We start from the raw sequence: 23,402 nt of genomic DNA on the forward strand, positions 1-23,402 counted from the left end.
CTCACTGGATAGACAACTGCTCTGACTCAGAATTAGGCTGTTTGCAGTATTCAGGAGAAGGGTAAGAAGGGAAAGTAAATTTTCTGGTAGGGTCTTGGTTGAGAAAATACAGGGAAAGTGATACCTGCCAGCAAGTCCATTAAGCCTCAGACCTAAAGGAACCACAAATTTTTCTGTCTTTTATAACTTTCTATGTGTTAACTGCTCTCTGTTGTTCAGATCTGGCCTCACCACAATAATGTAGCATTTAGGGGAAAAGATGCAACCCAACAGGCCAGCACTGGAAGCCAGGATGGAGAAGATCTCCACAGCCACCATGTATTTTCCTCTGGTGCTCAGATACGTTGGAATGAAGGTGAGCCAAACGCTGCAGAAGACCAGCATGCTGAAGGTGATGAACTTGGCTTCGTTGAAAGTGTCAGGCAACTTTCTGGCTAGGAAGGCCACCGTGAAGCTGACAGTGGCCAGGAAGCCCATGTAGCCAAAAACACAATAGAACATGTGGTCTGACCCTTCATTACATAGAAATATGATTTCTTCGGTCATTGAGTGCATGTCCACATCTGGGAATGGGGCAGAGGTTGCCAGCCAGAAGACACAGATCCCTACTTGAATCACAGAGCAGGAAAGGACAATGGAATAAGCCAGTTTTTTGCCTACCCATCTCCTGATCCTGGATCCTGGTTTGGTAGCCATGAATGCCAAAACCACCAATATGGTTTTGGCTAAGATGCTGGAGAGGGCCACAGAAAAGACAATGCCAAAAGCATTTTGTCGGAGAGGGCAGGTCACCATATTAGGTTTTCCGATGAACAACAAAGATGAGAGGAAACACAAGAGGAGGGAGATAAGGAGACCGTAGGTCAGGCTTCTGTTGTTGGCTTTGACTATGACTGTATCACGATGCTTAATGAAGATGCCAAGCACCAAAATTGTGATCAGAGAGAACAGAAGCGCAGAAGAAGTTGAAACAATGGCCAGGGTTTCATCAAAGCCCAGGAAGTTTGGAATTTTAGCTATGCATAGATCCTGGTCATTGTTTGGATACTGATCTGCTGGGCAACTGACACATGTTTCCATGTCTGAAAACAAATAAAGAATGCATGACATTTTGAAGCATCCAATACTATTCTTAAGAATTTCCTCACTGAAATTTTAGGATAGAGTTTTCTATCTCAAAATGTTTAAGAACTTCTGGCCCACCTTCTTTTGCCCTAGATGCATGAAAATCAAAACTTTTGTATCAAATCTGCAATTTTCTACATGGGTGACATCTCTTTTTACTGGTCCCCTTCCCTTTTTGTTGTAACGACATGTAGTGATAGCAAAATGAGAAATACATTACAGCAGAAATCTTTGGAGCTCAGAAAGGCAAGATTAATGAGACTTTCACCCTCCTGTCAAACAACCGAAATCTTACAGGAGAAACTACAACTTCTTTTCCACTGTAACTTTGTAGAAGTTGGAGGTAAAATATATTACCTCTTTTTAAAAATATTTTTAATGTGTTTTTAGGATAGAATTAAATTGATATTAACTATTAACAATGAGAACAACACATCTATTTAAGTTAAGGCTTCCCTCCTCCATCAATTTAATGGCAAAGAGTTCAGAGCTTATTAAAAAAAATGGTATAGCCTAAGATGACATCTCCCACCTTTCTCATTTGAGATCATTCCTTCTGGACATGGATCACAATCATAACAGCAAAACTTCTTTCCCTCCTTCCTTTTCTTCCCATAACCAGGACGGCAGTTGTCATTACATATAGAAAGCGGTGGCACCTATTCAAAGAGATAGGAAGAGGTTAATATGAAGACAATATTTTGGGGGATTTATTTCTGTTCCTACTTGGCGGGTCATTTGAGAAACTAGTACGAGGAAACCACTGCAATGCTTTGGGGTTGTAGTATCCTATTTTATGCCATTCTGTTTCCTGTGCTTTTTATTATCTCTACAAAACTGTTAGGAATAATATCCTTGGATCTGGCTCATGGTGTCATCTGTTTGCTGATGATGTTAGCTCTATCTCTTCATTCCATTGGAATTAGAGGAGGTAGTGAAGGTGCTGGGCAGGTGTCTGAAGACAGTGATGGATGGGATGGGGACTGAGTCCTTATAGGAGAGAAATGCTTTGGGTTGGTGGTTCCTACATTTGACCAGCAAGAACTTCTTAAGTCTGGGCTACTCCTTGATTCTACTCCTTGATTCTAAGACTGGAGTCTTAATTATGGAATTTCAGAGCCTGTGCAGTTATTTCTGTACCTCAGTGAAGCCTCTGTGCCATTTGATTCTGTCCTCATTAATGGTGAACTCTTTGCCGGGAGGGGCCTGAGGATCCCACCTTCCCACTTTGACTCTGATGTACGATGTATTTGGGAATGTGACCAAGTTTGTAATATCCAAGCTAGCTGCCAACTCTCCATATTCATTGAATTTAATTTCATCTCCAGCACTGTTGTTGAATGAGATTCTCTGCAGGTATGAGTGTAGCTAGGTGGAAAGAGAATCAAAAGTTCAATACAGCATTGTCATAGTCTGATTATGATGGTTGAATAGCTTTCCTAGATGGTATTAAATCCCTTTCCTCTAAGAGTTAAACACTTCAGTTTACAATGGAGAGCATACTTGTTTCAATTTCTCATATGGGAAGACTAGGAAAATATGAATCAGTGTAAATTCAACAGTTGACAGACTTCCATAAATAAATGTGAAAGAGTTAAGTATATAGACCTTTTTGATTGAGACCTGCCATTGTCAAGATCCAAGAAAGGGAAGGAATTTGTTCATGTTCTCAAACATCATGCTCTCTAAGCATAGGAATGGAACATGTGAACATCTGACTGGACCTTTCATTAGTTTCTGTTGTTAATATGTCTGAGAAGGAGAACGGTGTGACTGTGGCCTCACTGACTTCAAAGCTGCACAATCTCAAACTCTTTGGTCCTTGTAGCATCTGAAGCATCATTCAGTGAGGGAGTGGAGGAGGAAGAGGAAGAGCCACACTTGTCCCTTGCCAGTAAGTACAGCAATTCTTAAGATGTTTTTTTAAATGGTTTTCTAGAGGTTATTCTGGCTTTAAATGATGTTGCCTGTACGTGCAACTGCTCCCTGTAAAATGTGTGTCATCTCTAAGTTTGTTGCTTATGAAAATCTGTGCCATCTAAAATCTGTTTAGTATCTTGATTGGAAATATTCTAGTTACAGGTAGGTAGCCGTGTTGGTCTGCCATAGTCGAAACAAAATTAAAAAATTCCTTCCATTAGCACCTTAGAGACCAACTAAGTTTGTCATTGGTTTCAGTGTATCTGAAGAAGTGTGCATGCACACAAAAGCTCATACCAATGACAAACTTAGTTGGTCTCTAAGGAAATATTCTAATTCTCATGCTTTATACAAGAAAATGACTCAAGGTTGCTTTCTAATTTCTCAAGTCCTTTTCTGTTATTTCTTTACTGATAATTAAATGCTTACTAACGTAATGGATCAATGCAGCAAATGCTTTGTAAGAGAGAACGTTACCTGCCAAGGTTCTACATATTGAGGAGAGAGTTTTTCCTTAGCATCTCTGCTCTTGCGGATCGCTCCAGCCCAGTGCTTGCTATTTAAGGCATGTGCCAAAGCATAGACAGCATTATAGATACTGTAGCTTTGCCCGGTCATGCTCATTTCAAAAAATGGTGCAGGAAGGCTCTCCAGCATCTCCTCTCCAGTACATTCTCTAATGTCTGCTGACATAGTGGAATTTGAAAGTGAACAACCGAATGCATCTTCCCAGAAATCTTTGATAAAACCATCTGTGTCTCTCCAATGGGGATGTATATTCTGAAGAAAGTCTTGAAATTTGTGAATTTCCATGGAGTGAATTGCAAATGATATAGCACCATGGAGCATTTGGATATTAACATTCAATTTTCTTTGAAGGCTATATAATATGAAATCAAGTTGTGCTGTTGTAATCCATACTTTTCCTTCACGTGACTTCTTTTGAGGAAATAGTAGCTGAGTGAACTCCATTATGCTTAAAGCACTTGACAACCATATATTAAATCTACTTTCTCCATATACAAGAACTGCACTGGCTTTGCTGGTTTTGAAAGTTGGTAACAAAATCCTTGAGTTACCCAGCATTTCTAGTAAGTTACCATTATAATGCAGATTGAGTTCAACTCTTTCTGTGAATGCCGAACAGATTCCATTCTTGAAAAACATGGGTTCCATTGTCTGTAAGAAATGTTCACCAGCTTCATCAGCTGTAGTCACGAGCCCAACCCATTTCCATCTGAAATGCAGAAGTAACTGGATAATTCCCTGATACTGAAGGTCTTCATTGGGGACCATGCGGTAGAAAGAAGGGATCTTGGTTTGATCATTTATGGCTTGTTCAAATGAACCATATGAAATCTAGAGAAGGGAAAAGCCAACCATAGCCAAGTGCAAAAAAGTACTCATGTTATTCAAATTTCTTTGAATATAAATAGAAAACCTCTGTATCCCTACCTACTGTACAAAGTTTGGGGACCGCACCAACCTCAATTTGCATAGATAACAAAGACAATATTGCTCAATGGTTTCTGCATATTTATTATTGTTATTGTGGCATCATCAGATCTTCATACTTGTACACATTGATAGTCTCCAAGAACAGGGGAGCATTTATCATGGCTCATGTTAATATACTGCTAGGTGGGTGACTCAACAAAATTCCAAGGCGAAGGCAGAGCAATAGAAATGGTTGACCATGCACTTTTGCTCTCTAACCTTTATAGCGATTGTTGGGAGAGGTTGGTTCTCTATCTACAAAGAACTCTCTCGGGAAGATATCTTGGGGAATCCTGAAGATCTCCATTAGACTGTATATGTTATTATTCTCTGAGCACAATCAACCACACCATATAAAATATCAGTAAAATACAGAAATACCATACCAAAAACTTTCAGCCAAGGTTATAACAACAAAGAATGAAATCCAACAATGCAGGAGAACAGCCCAGTACTGACACTACTATATAACTCTGCAGAAGGCCAAATGCCAAATGCCGTAACAGTAACTATAAATAGTGTTTTCAATTAGCCTCGGAAAATTAATAATGCCGAATAACATCCTACATCCCTACGAATGGAAAATCTTGATTTTTAATGGGAGGGACTTTATTAGGTAACGTGTCATGAATTATTTATGCATTTGTCTTTTTTTATTAAAGATTTTCCTCATTTACAAAAGCACACACATTGTCTCTTTCTCCATCTTGTGTTTTCTACAGATCAGTTACGTTTGTTGTGAGATATTGGTGTTATATGCAGTATAGGGTTGGGAAGAAAATAGGCGGGGAGAGGAGAGAGGGTGTGGGGTGGTCAAACATGTTCTTTTACTTAGTGTATGCGTGGGGTTTTTGTTTCAGCATCACTTGGGTAAGTTATTTTTCTATTCACTTGTTATGTTTTCGTGGTGGTGAGTGAGGTTGGCGTTGTCTAGGGTGTGGTTGATTGTCTTTAGTTGGCTGCAGTGGGATTTGTTTGCATGTGTGTGAGCGCGGGTTGTTGGTTTTAAGTTAGTCCTATTGAATCGTATACTGTCGGTGTGTTTGTGTTGTTGTCTTATTGGGCTGTGTATGTGATCAAGGGGAGATACCAGAATGAAGACATCCTCTTCTATTTCTCCCCGTGTCAGTTTCAGTCTATTGGCTAGCTTTTCTAGGAAGGCTGTTTCCCATACTACTTGATACCAATGTTCCATGTTTGTTCCTGACAGGTCCCTCCAGTGTCTGGCTATGATGTTTGTGGCTGCTGAGAGTAGGTGGGTTACAAGCTCTTTATAGTGTGAGTGGACGTTGTTATCTTGGAAGATGTTCAGTAGGGTCAGTTCTGGGGTGGCCTCTAGTACCTGTTATTTTGCTTATATCTTGTGTGACTATTGTCCAGAAGAATTGGGTTTGGGGGCATTCCCACCACATGTGGACATATGGGCCTGTGGAAGTGCAGCCTCTCAAGCATTTTGGTGAGGTTACTGGGCATATCATTGCCAGGTTCCATGGTGTTAGGTGCCATTGGTAAGTGACTTTCAGAGTGAGTTCTTTTCTTTTCACTGATATGGATTTAAAGGGACATTTAGACCATGTTCTAGTCCATTGTGTGGGGTTAATTTTGGAGCATATATTATCCCCCCATTGTTTTTTGATCGCGTCAAAGGGGTTTTGTGGGCTTTGGAGCAGTGTTTATTTATGCATTTGTAAGCCTGTGCTAACATCAAAAATTGAGATTAGACACCTCATTTATGAACCATGCACCTTTACAGCAATATTCTATTACATCTACAAATTGTCCCTCTCATAAACATTGTTGCATATGCATATTATTTCCCCACCCCAATTGCAGCCCCTTTTACTTTTTCCATTTTACCACTCCATAGTTATGAATCGATAGCATAGCTATCAAGTTATCCCTTTTTTAAAGGGATTTTCCCTTATGCTGAATAGGCTTCCTCGCGAGAAAAAGGAAAACTTGGCAGCTAAGATCGATAGGTTTCGAGAGCAGGGAAAGGAAAAGTGAATTATGGCATGAAAATTTTTCTTTTCTTTTCAAACCCCATATTCTACCTGTGGAATCTTGAAAAGATCTAAGATGTTTGCCATGCACCAGGAGGTATCAGAGCTAAGTCCCCCAATGACTCCTATTACATTTTTCTGGACGCCACACCTGTAGTTGGGAATAAAGTGATGTGCTTTAAAGATCAGGTCTAGGGTGGCTCGGTAGCTCATCTTTGAATCATAATAGTTATCGTAGATGTGGAATCCCACAGAGACATTGGGCAACATCCTGGGATTCTCGTTGATCTCATCGACAGCAAACACCAAAGCAAGGATGTGCTGGTAAAACTTTGTCATCACTCTGCAAATGAATTGAGTTACTGTTTAGTGGGAAAATTACAGAGTGTGCATAATCTAGATATGAGAGATTCACTTGCCTTTCTGTAAAGAGAGGACACAACCAGAAAGGTTTATTTATTTGTTTTGAGAATAGTATTATACCGCTGTTTCAGAAGAATATATTAAAGCGCCTGTGTGCCTGGAGATTTCTAAAAAAACACAGTTCTAAAGCTTTTATTCCGAATCAATCAAAGTTATTTTAAGTCAGATTCAACATTTCAGAAATAAATGAAATAAAAATAAATACTCGTTACTTACATTGGGGTATCAGTGAAGACTTGGGAAGGGTGTGTATCGAAGGATAATTTGGGGACTATATAACAGATATGAGATGCCATTGCCCCAATGACCAGGTCACCTGGCTCATACCACTCATGCGGAACATGAACAGAATTATTAGTTGTGCATTTAACACTTTGTACTTGGGACACCAGATTGGGGAGCAGCAGAAGCACAAGGAGCAACATCCTGATGGCAAATACTCTTGTGTGCATGGACTCCCCTGGTTCTCTCTAGAGTATTATTACTCTCCTCCACCTGATCTGAATAAAACAAATTGGGTGGCAGCTGACTCTGTCAATTTAGCACTTTAAGGGACACGTATCCACCTTATTGTCAACTTAAAGACTGTCACAACAGAATGCCTTGGATGCCAAATAGGACGTAGTGATTTGATATGAAAGAGGGAAACTGATACAGTAACTGATAGGTAACAAAGCCCAGCCTCTCTCTCTCCTCCCTTACCATAGCTGCCTATGAAGCACTGGGGAGCTTATAACCATTTCAGACTTGCTTGTTGAGCCTTTTTCCACTCTGACTTCTGGAGCCTTGGCCATGTGAATTGATTATTGTAATTTTAATAATTACAGGGAAGAATATCAATTGTGCAGTGCTTTTGGAGTCTATGGCATATAAACAGTAGGCAGTGCTTTTTTCTGATGGTACTCAAGGTTATGTAGTACCGGCACCTGTTTTCCCAGGTGAAAAGCACTGGTTAAAAATGTGGCACTTAGTGTAACAACTTCATAGTGAGTACTGGCACTGTTTTTCTAGAAGAAAAGCACTAGCAGAAGGGGAACTGCCAATGTAATCATATTTGTCGCACTATAGAATCTTAGATAAGGAATGAACCTACAGTCCACTCCTTATGAACCCCCTCTTAATGCAACATTAATCTTGTGCCTTGCTTAGGAAATAGCAAGGGAAATAAATCAATATATTTTATGAACACATGTTTGCCTGCGTCTCAGCACCTTCACTCTTAGGGGAATTATTTGGTTGTCTCCCTGGGGTTACAGAATGTTTATAAAATGTTTTCTCTTTCCATCCAGCCCATGTTCAAGATGCACAACAGGAGAGCCTCCATAAATTCCTTCGTGACGATAAAGCAATCAACTGCAATGGATTAAAATTTAGAAGGGACTTTCAAAAGCCTTGACATCAGGCGTACCCATGGTTTGATTTCTGTAGCCCTTCGGAGGAAAGGTAGCTTGGATGAGTCTTCGAAATGTTTTTTTGTTTTGCTTTGTTTTGTTTTACTCTGGCAAACGTAAATCAGATTCAAGTTTGTTTTTGCGTTAACATAGGGGTGCAAAACTAATGTTCGTTCATTGTCGTACACATTACATGGCAGGACAACTGTATTTAGGGTTGCCATATTTCAAAAAGTAAAATTCCTGACACTCACAAAGTTGTTGGATTTTTTGGGGGAAGAAACCCACATTGTTGAGGAAACCTTCCTCCAAAATAGTTATTTTAAGCTTTTAGAGCTCTTACCGCTGCTTTTTCCATCACATTTTCCCAATTCTGCAAAAATCCCCCCTGGCACCATTTTTACACCTGGAAACTAGGACATGTCAGGAATTTTTCTGATGCATGGCGAGCCTAATTGGATTGCAAAATTCAGAGAAGTGAGAACTTTGAATGAATGGCTGCATTTTGGTTTGTGAGTTGGGCTGGGAAATGTAAATTAGGTAGGTTTGCCTTCAGATGTGAACTGAACCAAATTTCTCCTCCATCCCTAGAAGGAGCCTATCCTCAACTTGCCAGCACCTCTACTGGCACCGAACACCCAATCCACTTCCATCCTCATGCTTGCCTCCACCCCATCTCATCCATCAAATGTACATCTAATATTTCTGCTTATTAAATCCTGCTCGTTGTGTTCTTCCCAGTGCCCAGCAAAGGAATGGCATAGTGACATGTGTTTAACATTTCTTTCTCCGTTTTTTCTAATGGCAGCTGTGGGGTAGAGAAGAATTTCTGCTTTTGTTTGATCTTCTTGCTTAGGTGTTACACCTTCTTACTTAGGCTCCCATGATCTGGAACACAACCACGATTAGATGAAGAAACCCAACCTGACTGTGGGGATTCAGTTCACCCTCTCTGGGTTTTCTGATGTTCTGGAGCTCCAGCTCCTCTTTTTCCTGCTCTTCCTTTTCATCTACATGTTGACTCTTCTCGGAAACATCCTCATATTCCTCACCATCTGGTCCAGCCCTGTGCTCCATTCCCCCATGTACTATTTCCTTGGCGAGCTTTCCATCCTGGATGTGCTTTATTCCAGCACCACCGTGCCCAAGATGCTGACCAGCTTCCTGACTGGTTCCCGAGCCATTTCCTTTGAGGGCTGTGTGGCTCAGCTCTATGCCTTCCACTTCTTTGGAGGCACCGAGTGTTTCCTGCTCACTGTCATGGCATATGACCGCTATGTGGCCATATGTGACCCTCTCCACTACTCTGGGATCATGAGCAACATGACTTGCATCAGACTGGTGGCTGCAACCTGCCTGGTGGGGGCACTTCATTCGACTCTTCAGACTGTGCTCACCTTTCGCCTCCCTTACTGTGGGCCTTACAAACTTGACCACTATTTCTGTGATGTCCCGCCCTTACTGAAGGTAGCTTGTGCAGAAACCTCTCTGAATGAGACCGTGGTCAGAGTGAACATTGGTGTTGTGGCACTGAGTAGCTTTGCTTTGATCCTTGGTTCTTACATCCGCATTGCCATCACAATTCTCAAGATGCGCTCTGAGGAAGGGAAGAGGAAGGCCTTCTCCACCTGCGCATCTCACCTCACTGTAGTCCTCCTCCTCTATGGCCCTTGCATATTCATTTACATGCAGCCATCCACTGACCACTCTGCCCTGACCATTGTGGCCCTCTTTTACACATCTGTGACACCTGCCCTGAACCCCATCATCTACACCTTGAGAAATGAAGAAATCAAGAAGATGGTGAAGAAACTGGCATTCAAGAAGGTGTTTTCTTGAAGGACAGCAGATTCTGTAGATAGAAGACCATGAGTTGGGATGAATTGTACCTCTATGAGTTGTGTCCACTGCTACTCCTGCTCAGAGTAGACCCTCTGAATGCCAGTTGCTGGGAATCACTGGGAAGAGTTGCTGTTGCACACAGATCTTCGTGTGGGTTATAGGTTTGCCATTGTGAGAACAGGATGTTGGACTAGCTGGGCCTTGGGCATGATCCAGTAGTGCTCTTCCGATGTTATGTTCTTAATGGGCATGACTATATTTGCTCCAATATTTTCGATGTGTCTATTTTGAGCATAACTTTGTTAGATACAATCCTATGTCTATTTGTGGGGGATAGTTGTGCCATGAATTCTACTCATATTGATCCAGAGCAGAACTCCAACGTATAGTTAGCAGAGTAAAAGGTTAGTTGCAGGATTCCTCAAAAAAAGACCAGAGAGGCAATTAATATTTGATTCAGCAGAGCTTTATGGCTACTGAAGGCAAATGAGCATAATGGTCACAAATCCAATACATTCAGGATTGGCACTGTCCAGCCGTACTCAGCTTCTATGAAGGAATAACCCAAACATCATGAACCTTCTGCTTGTTTCTAGAAATTTCATGTCATCTAAACATCCAGCTTGCACCAGTTTCTTTCACAGAGAGAAGCTTCCAGAACCCTCTTGAATTAATTAGAATAGGAAAGATCTCTACACATTAGATCAATTCTTTCTGTACCAAGAAATGCAAACTGACAAGTTAAAACATGGTTAGAAGATTCTAATCCTCTGTGAACATAAGACTGAAAGGTTCCCCCTGAATTTCCCAGAGTTGGTCCAGCACTATATATCCCCACTATATCTCTCTCCATTGACAGTAACACTTAGGAATCCTTAAAACTGTCAGTGTTGGTTTCTCTCAATTTCACATACTTCAAATCTTAGGTTGAATTTGCTACATTTCTGCACCAGTTTGCAGGAATAATGTGCTCACTAAACATCATCAGCACTTTAGAGCAAATTTCTCCAGATGTACAAATTTTTGCAAGCAATTTGCATTTTTATACATACATAGCAATTTGCATTTTTATACATGTCCTAATATACATTTTTGGTTGAAAACCTATATTGCACAATTTGGAGAAGTGCAAATTTATCAAAACTTTATTTATCTTTTATAAAACCTGTTCTCATTCTAAAATGTTATTTGTTGTATTTCATGATCAAATGTAGTAAGCCCTGGTGTCTGATGAAATTAGAAGTCCTTAGGAGAGATAAAATACTGCATGGAAACAAATACAACCACCCTTACATTGAAAACTCTAATTTCTTTCTTTATCACATTTAAATCCCATCTTTCCTCCAAGGAGCTCAAGTTGGTACATACGATTCTCCCCACCCCCATTTTTATTTTCACAACAATCCTATGAGGTAGGTTAGGCTGAAAGATAGTGACTGGCCAAAGCTGGCCAACTAAGCTTCTTTGGCAGGTGCGACGAACCCCCTCGCCGACGTTGCCAATAGATTATGAGACGAAAGGGTACAGGGGTAAAGCAATCGCCACTCAATTCCTTACGCCTTAAAATAAACCCCTCAATTCTGGGCTTCTCAGTAAAGAGAGTCTAATTCCAGCTTTCATGGCCTGATCTCACAAACACTCAGGGCTATTTGAATGAACAACCTCTTGCCTACAGAACAGGGACTCCCTCAACTCAGATCCCTCTTGTATCAGTCTGCCATATCACCCTGGCAAACTTGTGGCACTCTAGGTTTTCACCATACTGCCCTTCCTGTGTGACTCTAGGACACAAACTATCCCTTTTCCCCTAGGTAAGTTTTGCCCTTTTCTGAGTCTCCACCTCTGTGAGTTTTAATACGCAGCTGGAATAACCAAGACGATACTCTTTGGCACAAAAAGAAGATTAATTTTATTTTCTTGAGAACATAGGTTTTTCTTTTCTTAACGGTGCATAAGTTTACAATCTTTGTTACAGTTATACATTAACTCTGTCAGACTTTAACTTCAAGTTATCCTAAGCCTAACCTAAACCACCACTATCCTGGCCCCACAACCTTCTTCTCCCCTCTTCATCACCACACTCCCCCTCTTCCAACTGCCAAAATGGTTATTCCCTCCTTTTTAAACTGGTCACCGTCCCGCCTCCTAAAGATGCACTGTCAGTTAAGCTGGAGGTGGATTAACTCTTTCTAATCCAGGGTGTAATAAATCTTCCATCCCGGGGCTAATCTGTTACAGGAGGATGGAGATTTGAACCCAGGCCCAAGTCCAACACTCTATGCACTATACCACACTGACCTTTTCTTCACACTTTACTTTGATGCTCACGGCCCTAATGGAAGTATTCTGCAGGAGACCAGCTCAGACCTGGAATATTGTCTCCTTCACAAACAGAAAGCCCTTTCTCTCCCTCATCAGATCTGATACCCCTGCTCTCCAGAGGCTACTTACATTCCGTGTAAACTAGAATCGTCATCCTTAACTGAGGGCAGGGTAGCTCGCTTACAAGGCAGCATGAGCAGTCTAGGCACCCTTATTCCAACAGTTACAAGAAAACACAGTGTGCAACTCTATTGAACATCTATTCTGATGGTAAGAGTGGAATGGACAACCTCAAAAGGTACCTGTGATTTCTGCATTGCAGATGGTTGGGCTTAGATTACCCTTGGGAGTTCCTACCAACTCTACGATAACATGCAAATGAGTGCAGCATGCTGGGTTCAGACACTAGGTTTTCTCTGTACTGTCTGCTTCCACAACTTGGTGGCTTGTATTCTTTTCTCTACAACTTCACATGGATGTAATGAATAAGCACGGAGCAATTGTAATAAATAAAAGTTGACCCAAAACATGCAATTCTGATCTGGGGTAGGGGTTTTTTTGTTTTTTGTTTTGGCAAGAGGCCATCAAGAGACCTTTAAAGCCCTAAATGGGCTCAGTCCAGTATACCTGAAGGAGCGTCTCCAACCCCATCGTTCTGCCTGGACACTGAGGTCCAATGCTGAGGGCCTTCTGGCGGTTCCCTCGCTACGAGAAGCCAAGCTACAGGGAACCAGGCAGAGGGCCTTCTTGGTAGTGGCACCCACCCTGTGGAACGCCCTCCCACCAGATGTCAAAGAGAAAAACAACTACCAGACTTTTAGGAGACATCTGAAGGCAGCCCTGTTTAGGGAAGCTTTTAATGTTTAATAGATTATTGTATTTTAATGTCTGTTGGAAGCCGCCCAGAGTGGCTGGGGAAACCCAGCCAGATGGGCAGGGTATAAATTTATTATTATTATTATTATTATTATTATTATTATTATTATTATTATTATTTGTTCACAACTCCATGAGCTAGTAGACTTAGTGCTGGCCCTCAATAACTCTCTGCCATTCCAATGTATAGAGGTAGATCTTAGTATTCATGCATGTCATAGTTAAAGAATTACTTCTTTCACCCCATTTATATGTGCAACCAGAACTGGGGACAAATCAGCCTGGAAGGCTGGATGAAAGCAATGGGGGGCCTATTGTTTTTGTTTTTATTATGTATCTTGGGGGGGCTGTTATTTTTGTTTTTATTATGTATTTTGTGATTTTATATCTTGATTTTATTCTGTGAACTGCCCTGAGACCCCTGGGTATAGGGCGGTATACAAAGTCAATAAATCATTATCTCATGTCATGTTAGTAAATTGACTGACACTGGTAGTTATTATTCTGCACTAATGATGCAAACATCAGTAATTGCTCATTACACTTGGTTTGTAGATCCTTTAGGGTTCTTTTCCTTGGAGTCACCAAACTGATGTCAGAATATGCTTGGGGAGAAATCTCGTCTCCCATGCTGAATAAGAACCAGAGATATGGTGAGAAGAGGGTTCATAATTCCTCCAACCAACCTTAATCGTCTTGCAACTTCTGAAGAAGATGCAAATACTGGCTCCTTCTCAAGGCAGCTAATGAAGCTGCATGGGTCATTGACTTGGATCACCCCTCTCTAAAAATACAGGAAGATCTATTTGTCAGAGTATTTGCAAGATGCAAGAATATTGTGCATTGACATGTGAATACAACTAATCTGACATTCAGTTTTACCAACAGTTCAAATCCTTCCAACTGGAAATTTCCATAGCTGAGGGACTCATGTTCTTGTAGATCATGCATGCGACTTTGATGCAAGAGTCATTGTCTGGAGTCATCCTAGAGCTTCTATAAAGACAGGGAGATCTTCTGCCAGAGATATACAACTATGTTGTGCATTTGAAGGCCAATGCCACTGATTTTTTCCAGCTTATTTGTGGTTCAGGTAAGTTCAAATACTGCCAATTGAAAAGGTCCATAGTGAAGAATCGATGTTCTCATAGCTCAGTATTCCCTAACCATGGTATCCACTCCCCAGATGCTGCTGGATACACAACATCTTTTAGCCACAGTCAACGTTGGTCAGGGATAATGGGAAACTGAAGGGATATTTAGGGAAAGCAATGATAGATTAATGTTCAGCATGCATATGACTTCAAGAAGGCTATCTCCTCAACCTAGATATTTCAGGGCGAGAGCACACCTGATCTGCATAGCTGCCAAGTTTTCCTGATCTGCATATTGCTCCCAATTTGATGTGGAAATGTGGCAAACTGAAGTCAAGATTGAAAAAATTGAAATGGCAATGAATCAAAATGGACTGGTTAGTTTCTCCTCCTCCTCTTCCCCTCCTCAAAATTCTCATTTTCTTCCCATATTCAGGTGTGTGCCATTAAAGACCACAACAATCAATTGAAGGTAGATGGAGAAAGTCAACCTCACTCTTGTGATTAAATTCACTCTCCTGGGTTTCTCTGAAGTCCAGGGTCTTCAGATCTTCTTTTTCACTCTCTTTCTTGCCATTTACCTCTCGACGTTGCTCGGCAATGCCGTCATACTCTTCACAATCCGCCTCAGTCCTCAGCTGCACTCCCCTATGTACTACTTCCTCTCTGAACTGTCCCTCCTAGACGTGTGTTACTCCACTTCCACCGTTCCGAAGATGCTGGCTGGGTTCATCAATGGCTCTCAAAGCATCTCTTACCAGAGCTGTGTGGCTCAGCTTTACTTCTTCCACTTCTTTGGGGGCACAGAGGGCTTCCTTCTCACTGTCATGGCCTTTGATCGTTATGTGGCCATATGCAACCCCCTTCGCTACTCTTCCATTATGAGCAAGATGGTATGTGCCCAGTTCATGGCTGGAACATGCCTCGTCGGGACCATCCATTCCACTATTCAGACCGTCCTCACTTTCCGTCTCCCTTACTGTGGCCCTTATGAGCTTGAGCACTACTTCTGTGATGTTCCACCTTTGCTCAAAGTGGCCTGTGCTGACACATCGATAAACAAAGTTGTCATCATGATCAATGTTGGCGTGGTCGCCCTCAGTTGCTTCCTCTTGATCACGGGCTCCTATGTACGTATTGTTGCCACCATACTGAAGATGCGCTCGGAGGAAGGAAAGAGAAAAGCTTTCTCCACCTGCACAGCCCACCTCATCGTGGTCTTGACCCTCTATGTCCCTTGTGTCCTCATATACTTGCAGCCAGCCACAACCAACTCGGTTCAGAAGGTGATGTCCATTTTCTACACAGCTATCACCCCTGCACTTAACCCCATCATCTATTCCTTGAGGAGTGAAGAAATCAAAAGGGCAATGAAGAAACTTGTCTTTGGGAAGATATCTTCCTGAATGAAAGGGAAGGAATGAAGGAGAGAGAGAGAGAGCTTGGCAAGTGGTGAGTTCAAGTAAACTGGTCAGTACGTAGCCCTCATTACCAGTAGCCTTCAATTGCTGTATCCTCCATCAACTTCTCCAATCCTATTCTAAAACCATCTTTGTTAGTGGCTCCCACCACATCCTGTGGTAGCAAATTTCACAATCTAATGGAGTGTTATGGGATGATGAATGCCCTTCCTCTGTCTTGAATCTCTTTGCTTTCAGCTTCGTTCCACGGCCCTGGTTCTAGTACTATGAAAGGGGGAGCAAACTGTTTCTGTCTGGTTCATAATCTCTTGACCTGACCTACTTCATGGGTTGCTGTGAGAATAACGGTGGTGGGATGTTTCATCCCTTCCACCCAACCATCCACCGTTTTTTTGTTTTTGTTTTAAACTGAATCTTCCACCTGTCTCTTTCTACAAACCCCTGCTTGAACACTGAGGTCTTTAGGGGAGTTACGGCTATTTGTCTCCCATAATTTGGCAGCACACCTCATATTCATGAAGCATCATGCATTCAATATGCTGGGTTCAATTTTGTGGAACCCCCTGCCAACTGAAATGAGACAGGGCCACTCCCTGATGGAACTTTGGGCGTCTAGTCGATAACTTTTTATTTCAGTAAGAATTTAAGGTCATTTCTGATTTTATAGCTGGCTTGTAATGGAGTTTATCTCTATTGTATTTGTTCAGCTTATTGTACACTGCTTAGAGACAATTGCAGTTAAGTGGTATAAATAATAAATAAATAGCCTGGTTAATCAATCTAATTGCATCTTGGCTGGCCCTGGCACAGTATCATATGTGCTAAAAATCCAGCTCTGCTCTGCTCACCACTTACCATCTTGCTGAAAGTTTTGCTGCTGTTTATGGGTCTGTTTATAGATTATTGTACGACTTTTATTGTAATGTACCATTCTTTTTTATTTTGTGTCATGTTTTGTGCCCTCAAATTCTGCAAGTTGCTTGGAGTCTCCAACCAATAAACTGAAATAATAATAACAATGGTAATGTTGTAAACAGCTGTTATTATTTTTTATTCAGATAGATAGATAGATAGATAGATAGATAGATAGATAGATAGATAGATGATAGATAGATGATAGATAACAACAACTCCTTGTGGTTGTTTGCTATGGGAAAACTATTAGGAGTCAGGAACTTGCCAATCTACCAGAAGATCTTCCTTTGCCTTCTGCTCACCCCTGTTTATGGATTTTAAGCCTGTGAGCCATAATTATATTGTTTATTATTGATTTTATGTAAGCCACTAGACCTTTTTCAACTAAATAAAGGTGCAAAAGTGCTGTAGGTCTATATGTAGTTTGATGCGTAAGAACATAAAAGCCTGCTGGATCAGGTTCGTGGCCCATCTTGTCCAGCATCCTGTTCTCGTAGCGACTAAGCAGAAGCTCAGAGGAAATCTGCAAATGGGACCCAAGCACACAAGCACTCTTTCCCCTGCTGCAGTGTCTGGCGACTGGTATTCAAAAACATGACTGGCTCTGACTATGGAGGAAGAGCATAGCTATGATGGCTAGTAGCTGCCGAGATAGATAGTCTTATATGCCATACATTTGTCTAATCCTCTCAAAGCCTTCCAAGTTGTTGGCCATCACTGCCTCTGGTGGCAGCATTTTATTTTTTAAAAAAATACATTTTTTATTATTTTTTCATTGAGAACACTCCAATATGGGCCACATTATTACAATATCACATCATGCCGAACCATAATACAATTTATAAAGCCAATTATACATTCCATGTTCTGATCATAGCAGCACTTTAATTGCATGGTGTGTGAAGAATCACTTCACAGTCGTACCTTGGTTCTTCAATGTAATCCGTTCCGGAAGTCCGAACGACTTCTGAAAATGTACAAAAACCAAAGTGTGGCTTCCGATTGGCTGCAGGAGCTTCCTGCACTCAATTGGAAGCCGTGTAAGCCGCATCAGACATTCAGCTTCCATTTTTTTTCCGCAAACTGGAACACTTACATTCAGGAGCGAAGACATACGAGTACCAAGGCGTTTGAGAACTAAGGTACGACTGTATTTTCTTTGTCCTGTATCTTCCAATATTCAGTTTCATTAGATGCCCGTGAGTTCTAGTGTTATGAAAGAGGGGGGAAAACCATATGTGTAGGCGAGACATGTCTAGTTATGGAGAGAACCATTTTTGCCCTGGGGGCCTCTTGCGCCAACACAGGAGGAATCTGTTGAATGGGACTTCATCTCATATGCTGGTGGGAATGTAAAACTGATAGGTCTTTGAGGATTTCCCTACTTCAAATCCATTACAGTGGTACCTCAACTTACGAATAACTCTACTTACGAATGTTTCTACTTACGAACGGAGCTCCGTCCGCCATCTTGGATGTGGTTTAGATAGGATTTTTCCTACTTACGAATTTTTAGATAGGGTTGCTTCGACTTACGATTTTTTCCTCCCAATGCATTCCTATGGGATCCGACTTACAATTTTTTTCGACTTATGAATGTGCATTCGGAACGCATTAAATTTGTAAGTACAGGTACCACTGTACGTCATTAGTTTGTGGAGTGAATGTTGCCACTTCTCTACTGTCAGGGTTTGGGAAGTCTATTCCTCCCCTTGTGATAGCAAGAGGTAGAGATAACAAGGGAGAGTCCTTTTTAATGAGTTTGCTCATTCATAATAGTGAGAGACAAAAGAGTGCAGCAAGCCCTAACAATGGCGTTGCTCCAACTCAGCCCCCCTCCCTCCTCCCTAGCTACAGCATTTCCCTTTACGGTGGCAGCTCATGGTCAAGTGTCTGTGAGACCTTTGCTCCTGCACCCTTAACAAATGCCGAGTTCTGGAAGAAGGGGGGGGGTCAGAAATACTCTCCAGTGACAACGTGTTAGCTGGCTGCTCTGCCTCCCCCCCTTATCCTAACACTTCCCAACTCTTCTGTTCGTCTATCTCTGAGCTGTGACCTTCCTCATGTCTGTATCTGGGGGTCAAAAGGGCAGCTGGCTAGCCCCCAACTGGATCGTCTCCTTCTCAGTCGTGCCACTGCAAAGATCCATCGACCTCTGGCTCCGACATAAATCAGTGACTCAGGCCTCACAGACTTGAGCATACTATACTTACAGTAGCAGTGTAAACTGCACAACGGAAGTGGCTGAGGCTGTGGATACATACTATGAACTACGGATTTATTAATCATAAATCAAGACAAAGAAACATGTCATCTCTCCTTGCTGTCTGCTCAGAGAGAGAGTGAAAACAAAAGTAATACCGCGGAAGTTCCACTTACACCAGCTGGAATGTAAACAGACATGTGACACGTAACAATCCCATGTCTGCAAGTAAAGGTGGAATGGAAAATCCCAACACCTCAAACCCCTGCTGTAAATCAACACAGCATTCCTCTTCTCCTGCAGCATCAGTGTGTGATCTCTACCATTCCTCCTCCATCTCGTCCCCTTGAGTCCAATCCGTGACATCTACTGAATGATGTAACTGACCTTGTGTTTTAAAGGAGTCATGTTATTTATGGACCTCATTTTTTTGTATTTTTTTAAATCATTGATGCAATCCCTGGATTCAGTTGGAGAAAAGGTGGTTCATAAATGCAATCTATAATGTAACAGTAATAACATACCACCACCTCCCCCTTTCAATACCTCTCATTATAGTTTGCCAACATGAGATATCATTATAGATTTATTTTGAAAACAAATGAAATCCCCACCCACTAGTTGGCTGTGGGTGATCCTGAGGGAAACAGGTTAATGTTATGGAAACTGGTGGTGATGAAGCCTGAAGACATAAATTGCCATGATGCTACCATCTAGGTGAATCCCAGAACCATTGGTGAAATAACCCAAGACAAAGGGAGGGTTATTGTTATGCTCGCAGCATGCATTCTGGAGTGACTTTAGATTAGATATTATCTTACTGGAACAGGAGAACATTTTTGTCTTCTATGGTTTCAGGTTAAAGAGATATGCAGGTTGCTCACATGTCGCAGTCAAAAAGAGTACAATATGTGTACCTGCATACCCAAATTGTTCAGCTATACGCTCATACAGCTATTCACATATAATGTTCAATGAGTGTACAGTGTGTACATGTGTACACAACAGCATAGCTGCCAAGTTTTCCCTTTTCTCGCGAGGAAGCCTATTCAGCATAAGGGAAAATCCCTTTAAAAAAGGGATAACTTGGCAGCTATGCACAACAGTAGAATTGTACAGATCAACAAGTGTATACTCTTTCACATAGAAACTTGTACATGTGAACAACACGTGAACAAGCCTAAGTTGAGAAAGGATTGGTGTTCTTTTCTCACCTAGGCATTGACTTCATGTTTAAGAGTGGTGACTGTCTTGAAATGCAGAGGAAGAAGACTAAGGAAACACTGAAAAGGACTGCGATGTAAATTAAAGAGAGCTTCGGTTTCTGCAGGCTACAGAACATCTCACATTACATCATGCAGAAAGGTAAGATTTCGTGATTGGATGAGTTCGACATAGTTAAGCATTGCGTGACTAGGCGTGACAGCCACCAGGGAATGTAGGAAAGGAAGTAAAGACTCTGACAACATTATGGCATTAAAATTAGGCCACAACTTTATTAAACTTCCAAATGTAGGAAGACCTTGGCTTAGGCCTTGGGCGTGTATCCCTCCCAGCCCCCCAGCCAGGGAACTGGGGCACATTAGGGTAAATGGGATATTGGGGTGCTCTGCGCGACATAAGTGTAGGCAGGCAGCTGAGCCCATATCCCCGCACACAGGGTAGTTCACTGACGACCTTTCAGTGTATGGCCAGTGACACCCATTTATGTAATCCCTTTAAGAGGGGACCCTGGAATCACCACCACAGGGGGGGTGAGTCACCACTTCACACACACACACACACACACACACTATAGGGAAGAAAAGACTAAAGGATTCCACCCAAGGCCATAACCGCCAAAGTTGTGACGAATTGCTATGGGGAAGACAAAACCTGCCAATGCAGGAAAATTTGTTCCTGGTCCTTCAACAACAACCAGTCAAAGACCGTAGCAGCGTCCGCTAAACAGGAAGAAAATGTTAACCTCTAAACAAGAAACATTAACAAAGGGAGGGTTGGTTGGGTGGGTGAAGCTCCTGAGCCGACTGCCTGGCTAATACCGGCTCCTCCCCCTATTTATAATGGTCTGGCCCCACTTCCCAGGAAATGAAACTTAAAGCTGAGGCTGGGCGTGAACCTCTGAATAATAGACTGAGAAGCAGGGCAGCAGGGCAGCCCCCTTCTACTAGCAAGATCCCATCTTTAAGAAATAGATGGAAGCAAAACAGACACATTCAGAATTCAAATTGTTTTGCAAATTCTGGATCTGAGAATATTTGTTTGAGAATTGCCTCCCAGACTGAATTCCAGCATTGCTTGGAAGATTGGTGTGCCAAGCCAATTTGTATGACAAGCCAATGTCATTTTTGTTTCTTAGGATCCTACAGAACTGTTATATTCTGTGTCAAACCTGGGTGGCAATCCAGGGTTTCAGGCAGGAGGTCTCTCCCAGACCTACCTAGAGATGCCTGGGATTGAACATGAGACCTGTTTTATGTAATTCCTGGAGAATAGCTGGAATGAGTAAACAGAGATGATACTAAATTTCAGAAACAACTTCTGCTTTCAGTTGCAGCCAAGGTCTTCTGAAATCGGAGTTACAAAAAATTAACTTGTGTTTTGGCTACTGTACAAAGCTATAATGCAAAAACCTGTTAGTGAAAGATGAAATCCTTACAAAAAAACAAACAAAACAAAAACAAAAACAAAAAGCACAACCTACTCTTACAGCTCAAACATGTTGTTGTTGTTGTTTAGTCGTGTCCGACTCTTCGTGACCCCATGGACCATAGCACGCCAGACACTCCTGTCTTCCACTGCCTCCCGCAGTTTGGTCAAACTCATGTTCGTAGCTTCGAGAACACTGTCCAACCATCTCGTTCTCTGTCGTCCCCTTCTCCTTGTGCCCTCAATCTTTCCCAACATCAGGGTCTTTTCCAAGGATTCTTCTCTTCTCATGAGGTGGTCAAAGTATTGGAGCCTCAGCTTCACGATCTGTCCTTCCAATGAGCATTCAGGGCTGATTTCCCTAAGAATGGATAGGTTTGATCTTCTTGCAGTCCATGGGACTCTCAAGAGTCTCATCCAGCACCATAATTCAAAAGCATCAATTCAAACATAACTTTGTTTATTTGGAGATCAGTACTATGATTCTCAGCAAAATTAATATCTGAGCATAGCAGTCCAACTAAAAACTTGAACACCTAGTTTGAAATTCATATAACTAAAGGTCTAGACGTTTGATATTCCATATGAAAATTGAGAGTACGGTTTGGAATCTGCCACCCACCCGCAATATTAATTTTATCTGTACTTTCATTTTATCTCCTAGAAATTATAAGTAATTTTACCCAGAATTGAGCAGTTGATGTTGCACACCAACCCCTTCTCTCCCTTGTTTGGATTTTGCAGTCTAATCATTAACAACGCTAAGGTGAACATTAAGTTACATGGAGTGTGAAAACCAAACGGGACAGTACCATTTCATCATTGTTGGGTTTCCTTATCCCCATGAACTACGAGTCCCGTTGTTCCTCTTTTTCCTGCTCATCTACCTGCTCACCTTCATCGGAAACCTCATGATCCTCTTGGCAGTGGCATTTGAGCCCCGGCTGCACAAACCCATGTATTGGTTCCTTTGCCACTTGTCCTTCTTGGATATGACTGTCTCCTCAGTGGTGGTGCCCAAGGTGGTCGCTGGGTTTCTTGAAGGTGGTGGGGTCATCTCCTTTGGTGGTTGCGTGACCCAACTCTTCTTCTTCCACTTCCTGGGCTGCACTGAATGTTTCCTCTATACCGTCATGGCCTATGACCGCTTCCTGGCCATCTGCAAGCCGCTCCGCTATGGCACTATCATGAGCCATAAAGCTTGCCTCTGCCTCTCCTTTGGGACCTGGTTCGGGGGCTCCTTGCACTCTATGATACAGACCACTCTCACCTTCCACTTGCCCTATGGCCATGGGGACCAAGTGGGCTATATCTTCTGTGACATCCCAGCTGTGCTTAAGCTGGCCTGTGCTGACACAGCACTCAACGAGATGGTGACCTTTGTAGACATTGGCTTCTTGGCCATGACCTGCTTCCTCCTCATCCTCACATCCTACGTGTACATCATCTCTGCAATCCTGAGGATCCGTAGCGCTGAGGGACGTCGCCGAGCATTTTCCACTTGCGCTGCTCACATCACAGTTGTCATAACTTACTATGTTCCCCTAGTGTTCATCTATCTGAGGCCAGGGTCTGAAGACCCACTGGACGGAGTGGTGGCCGTGTTCTACACCACTGTAACCCCACTCCTGAATCCCGTCATTTATACATTGAGGAACAAGGAGATGAAGTGTGCATTAAGAAAGTTGTGGAGCAGGAATATGTCTTCACCAATTGAATGA

At 42.1% G+C, this 23,402-nt stretch overlaps 4 protein-coding genes across 4 annotated transcripts; 3 read left to right on the plus strand and 1 right to left on the minus strand.

The window, feature by feature from the left end:
* Position 1: 1 nt before the first annotated feature.
* On the minus strand, positions 2 to 7,264 carry LOC118095730 (vomeronasal type-2 receptor 26-like). The gene is made up of 7 exons (XM_035136969.1): positions 7,185 to 7,264; positions 6,597 to 6,888; positions 3,967 to 4,404; positions 2,266 to 2,493; positions 1,658 to 1,784; positions 200 to 1,082; positions 2 to 44 (listed from the first exon to the last, which is right to left on the minus strand). The coding sequence occupies exons 1-7, from the start codon at positions 7,262 to 7,264 to the stop codon at positions 2 to 4; spliced, it is 2,091 nt and encodes a 696-aa protein (XP_034992860.1).
* Positions 7,265 to 9,268: 2,004 nt separating this feature from the next.
* Positions 9,269 to 10,198, plus strand: LOC118095016 (olfactory receptor 10G7-like). The gene has a single exon (XM_035135861.1). It carries the CDS (start codon positions 9,269 to 9,271, stop codon positions 10,196 to 10,198), a length of 930 nt encoding a protein of 309 aa, XP_034991752.1.
* Positions 10,199 to 14,969: 4,771 nt separating this feature from the next.
* LOC118095729 (olfactory receptor 10G4-like) lies at positions 14,970 to 15,899 on the plus strand. The gene has a single exon (XM_035136968.1). It carries the CDS (start codon positions 14,970 to 14,972, stop codon positions 15,897 to 15,899), a length of 930 nt encoding a protein of 309 aa, XP_034992859.1.
* Positions 15,900 to 22,463: 6,564 nt separating this feature from the next.
* Positions 22,464 to 23,402, plus strand: LOC118095728 (olfactory receptor 10G6-like). The gene has a single exon (XM_035136967.1). It carries the CDS (start codon positions 22,464 to 22,466, stop codon positions 23,400 to 23,402), a length of 939 nt encoding a protein of 312 aa, XP_034992858.1.

The sequence above is a fragment of the Zootoca vivipara genome, chromosome 13 (assembly GCF_963506605.1).
Source record: "Zootoca vivipara chromosome 13, rZooViv1.1, whole genome shotgun sequence".
Lineage (NCBI taxonomy): Eukaryota > Metazoa > Chordata > Lepidosauria > Squamata > Lacertidae > Zootoca > Zootoca vivipara.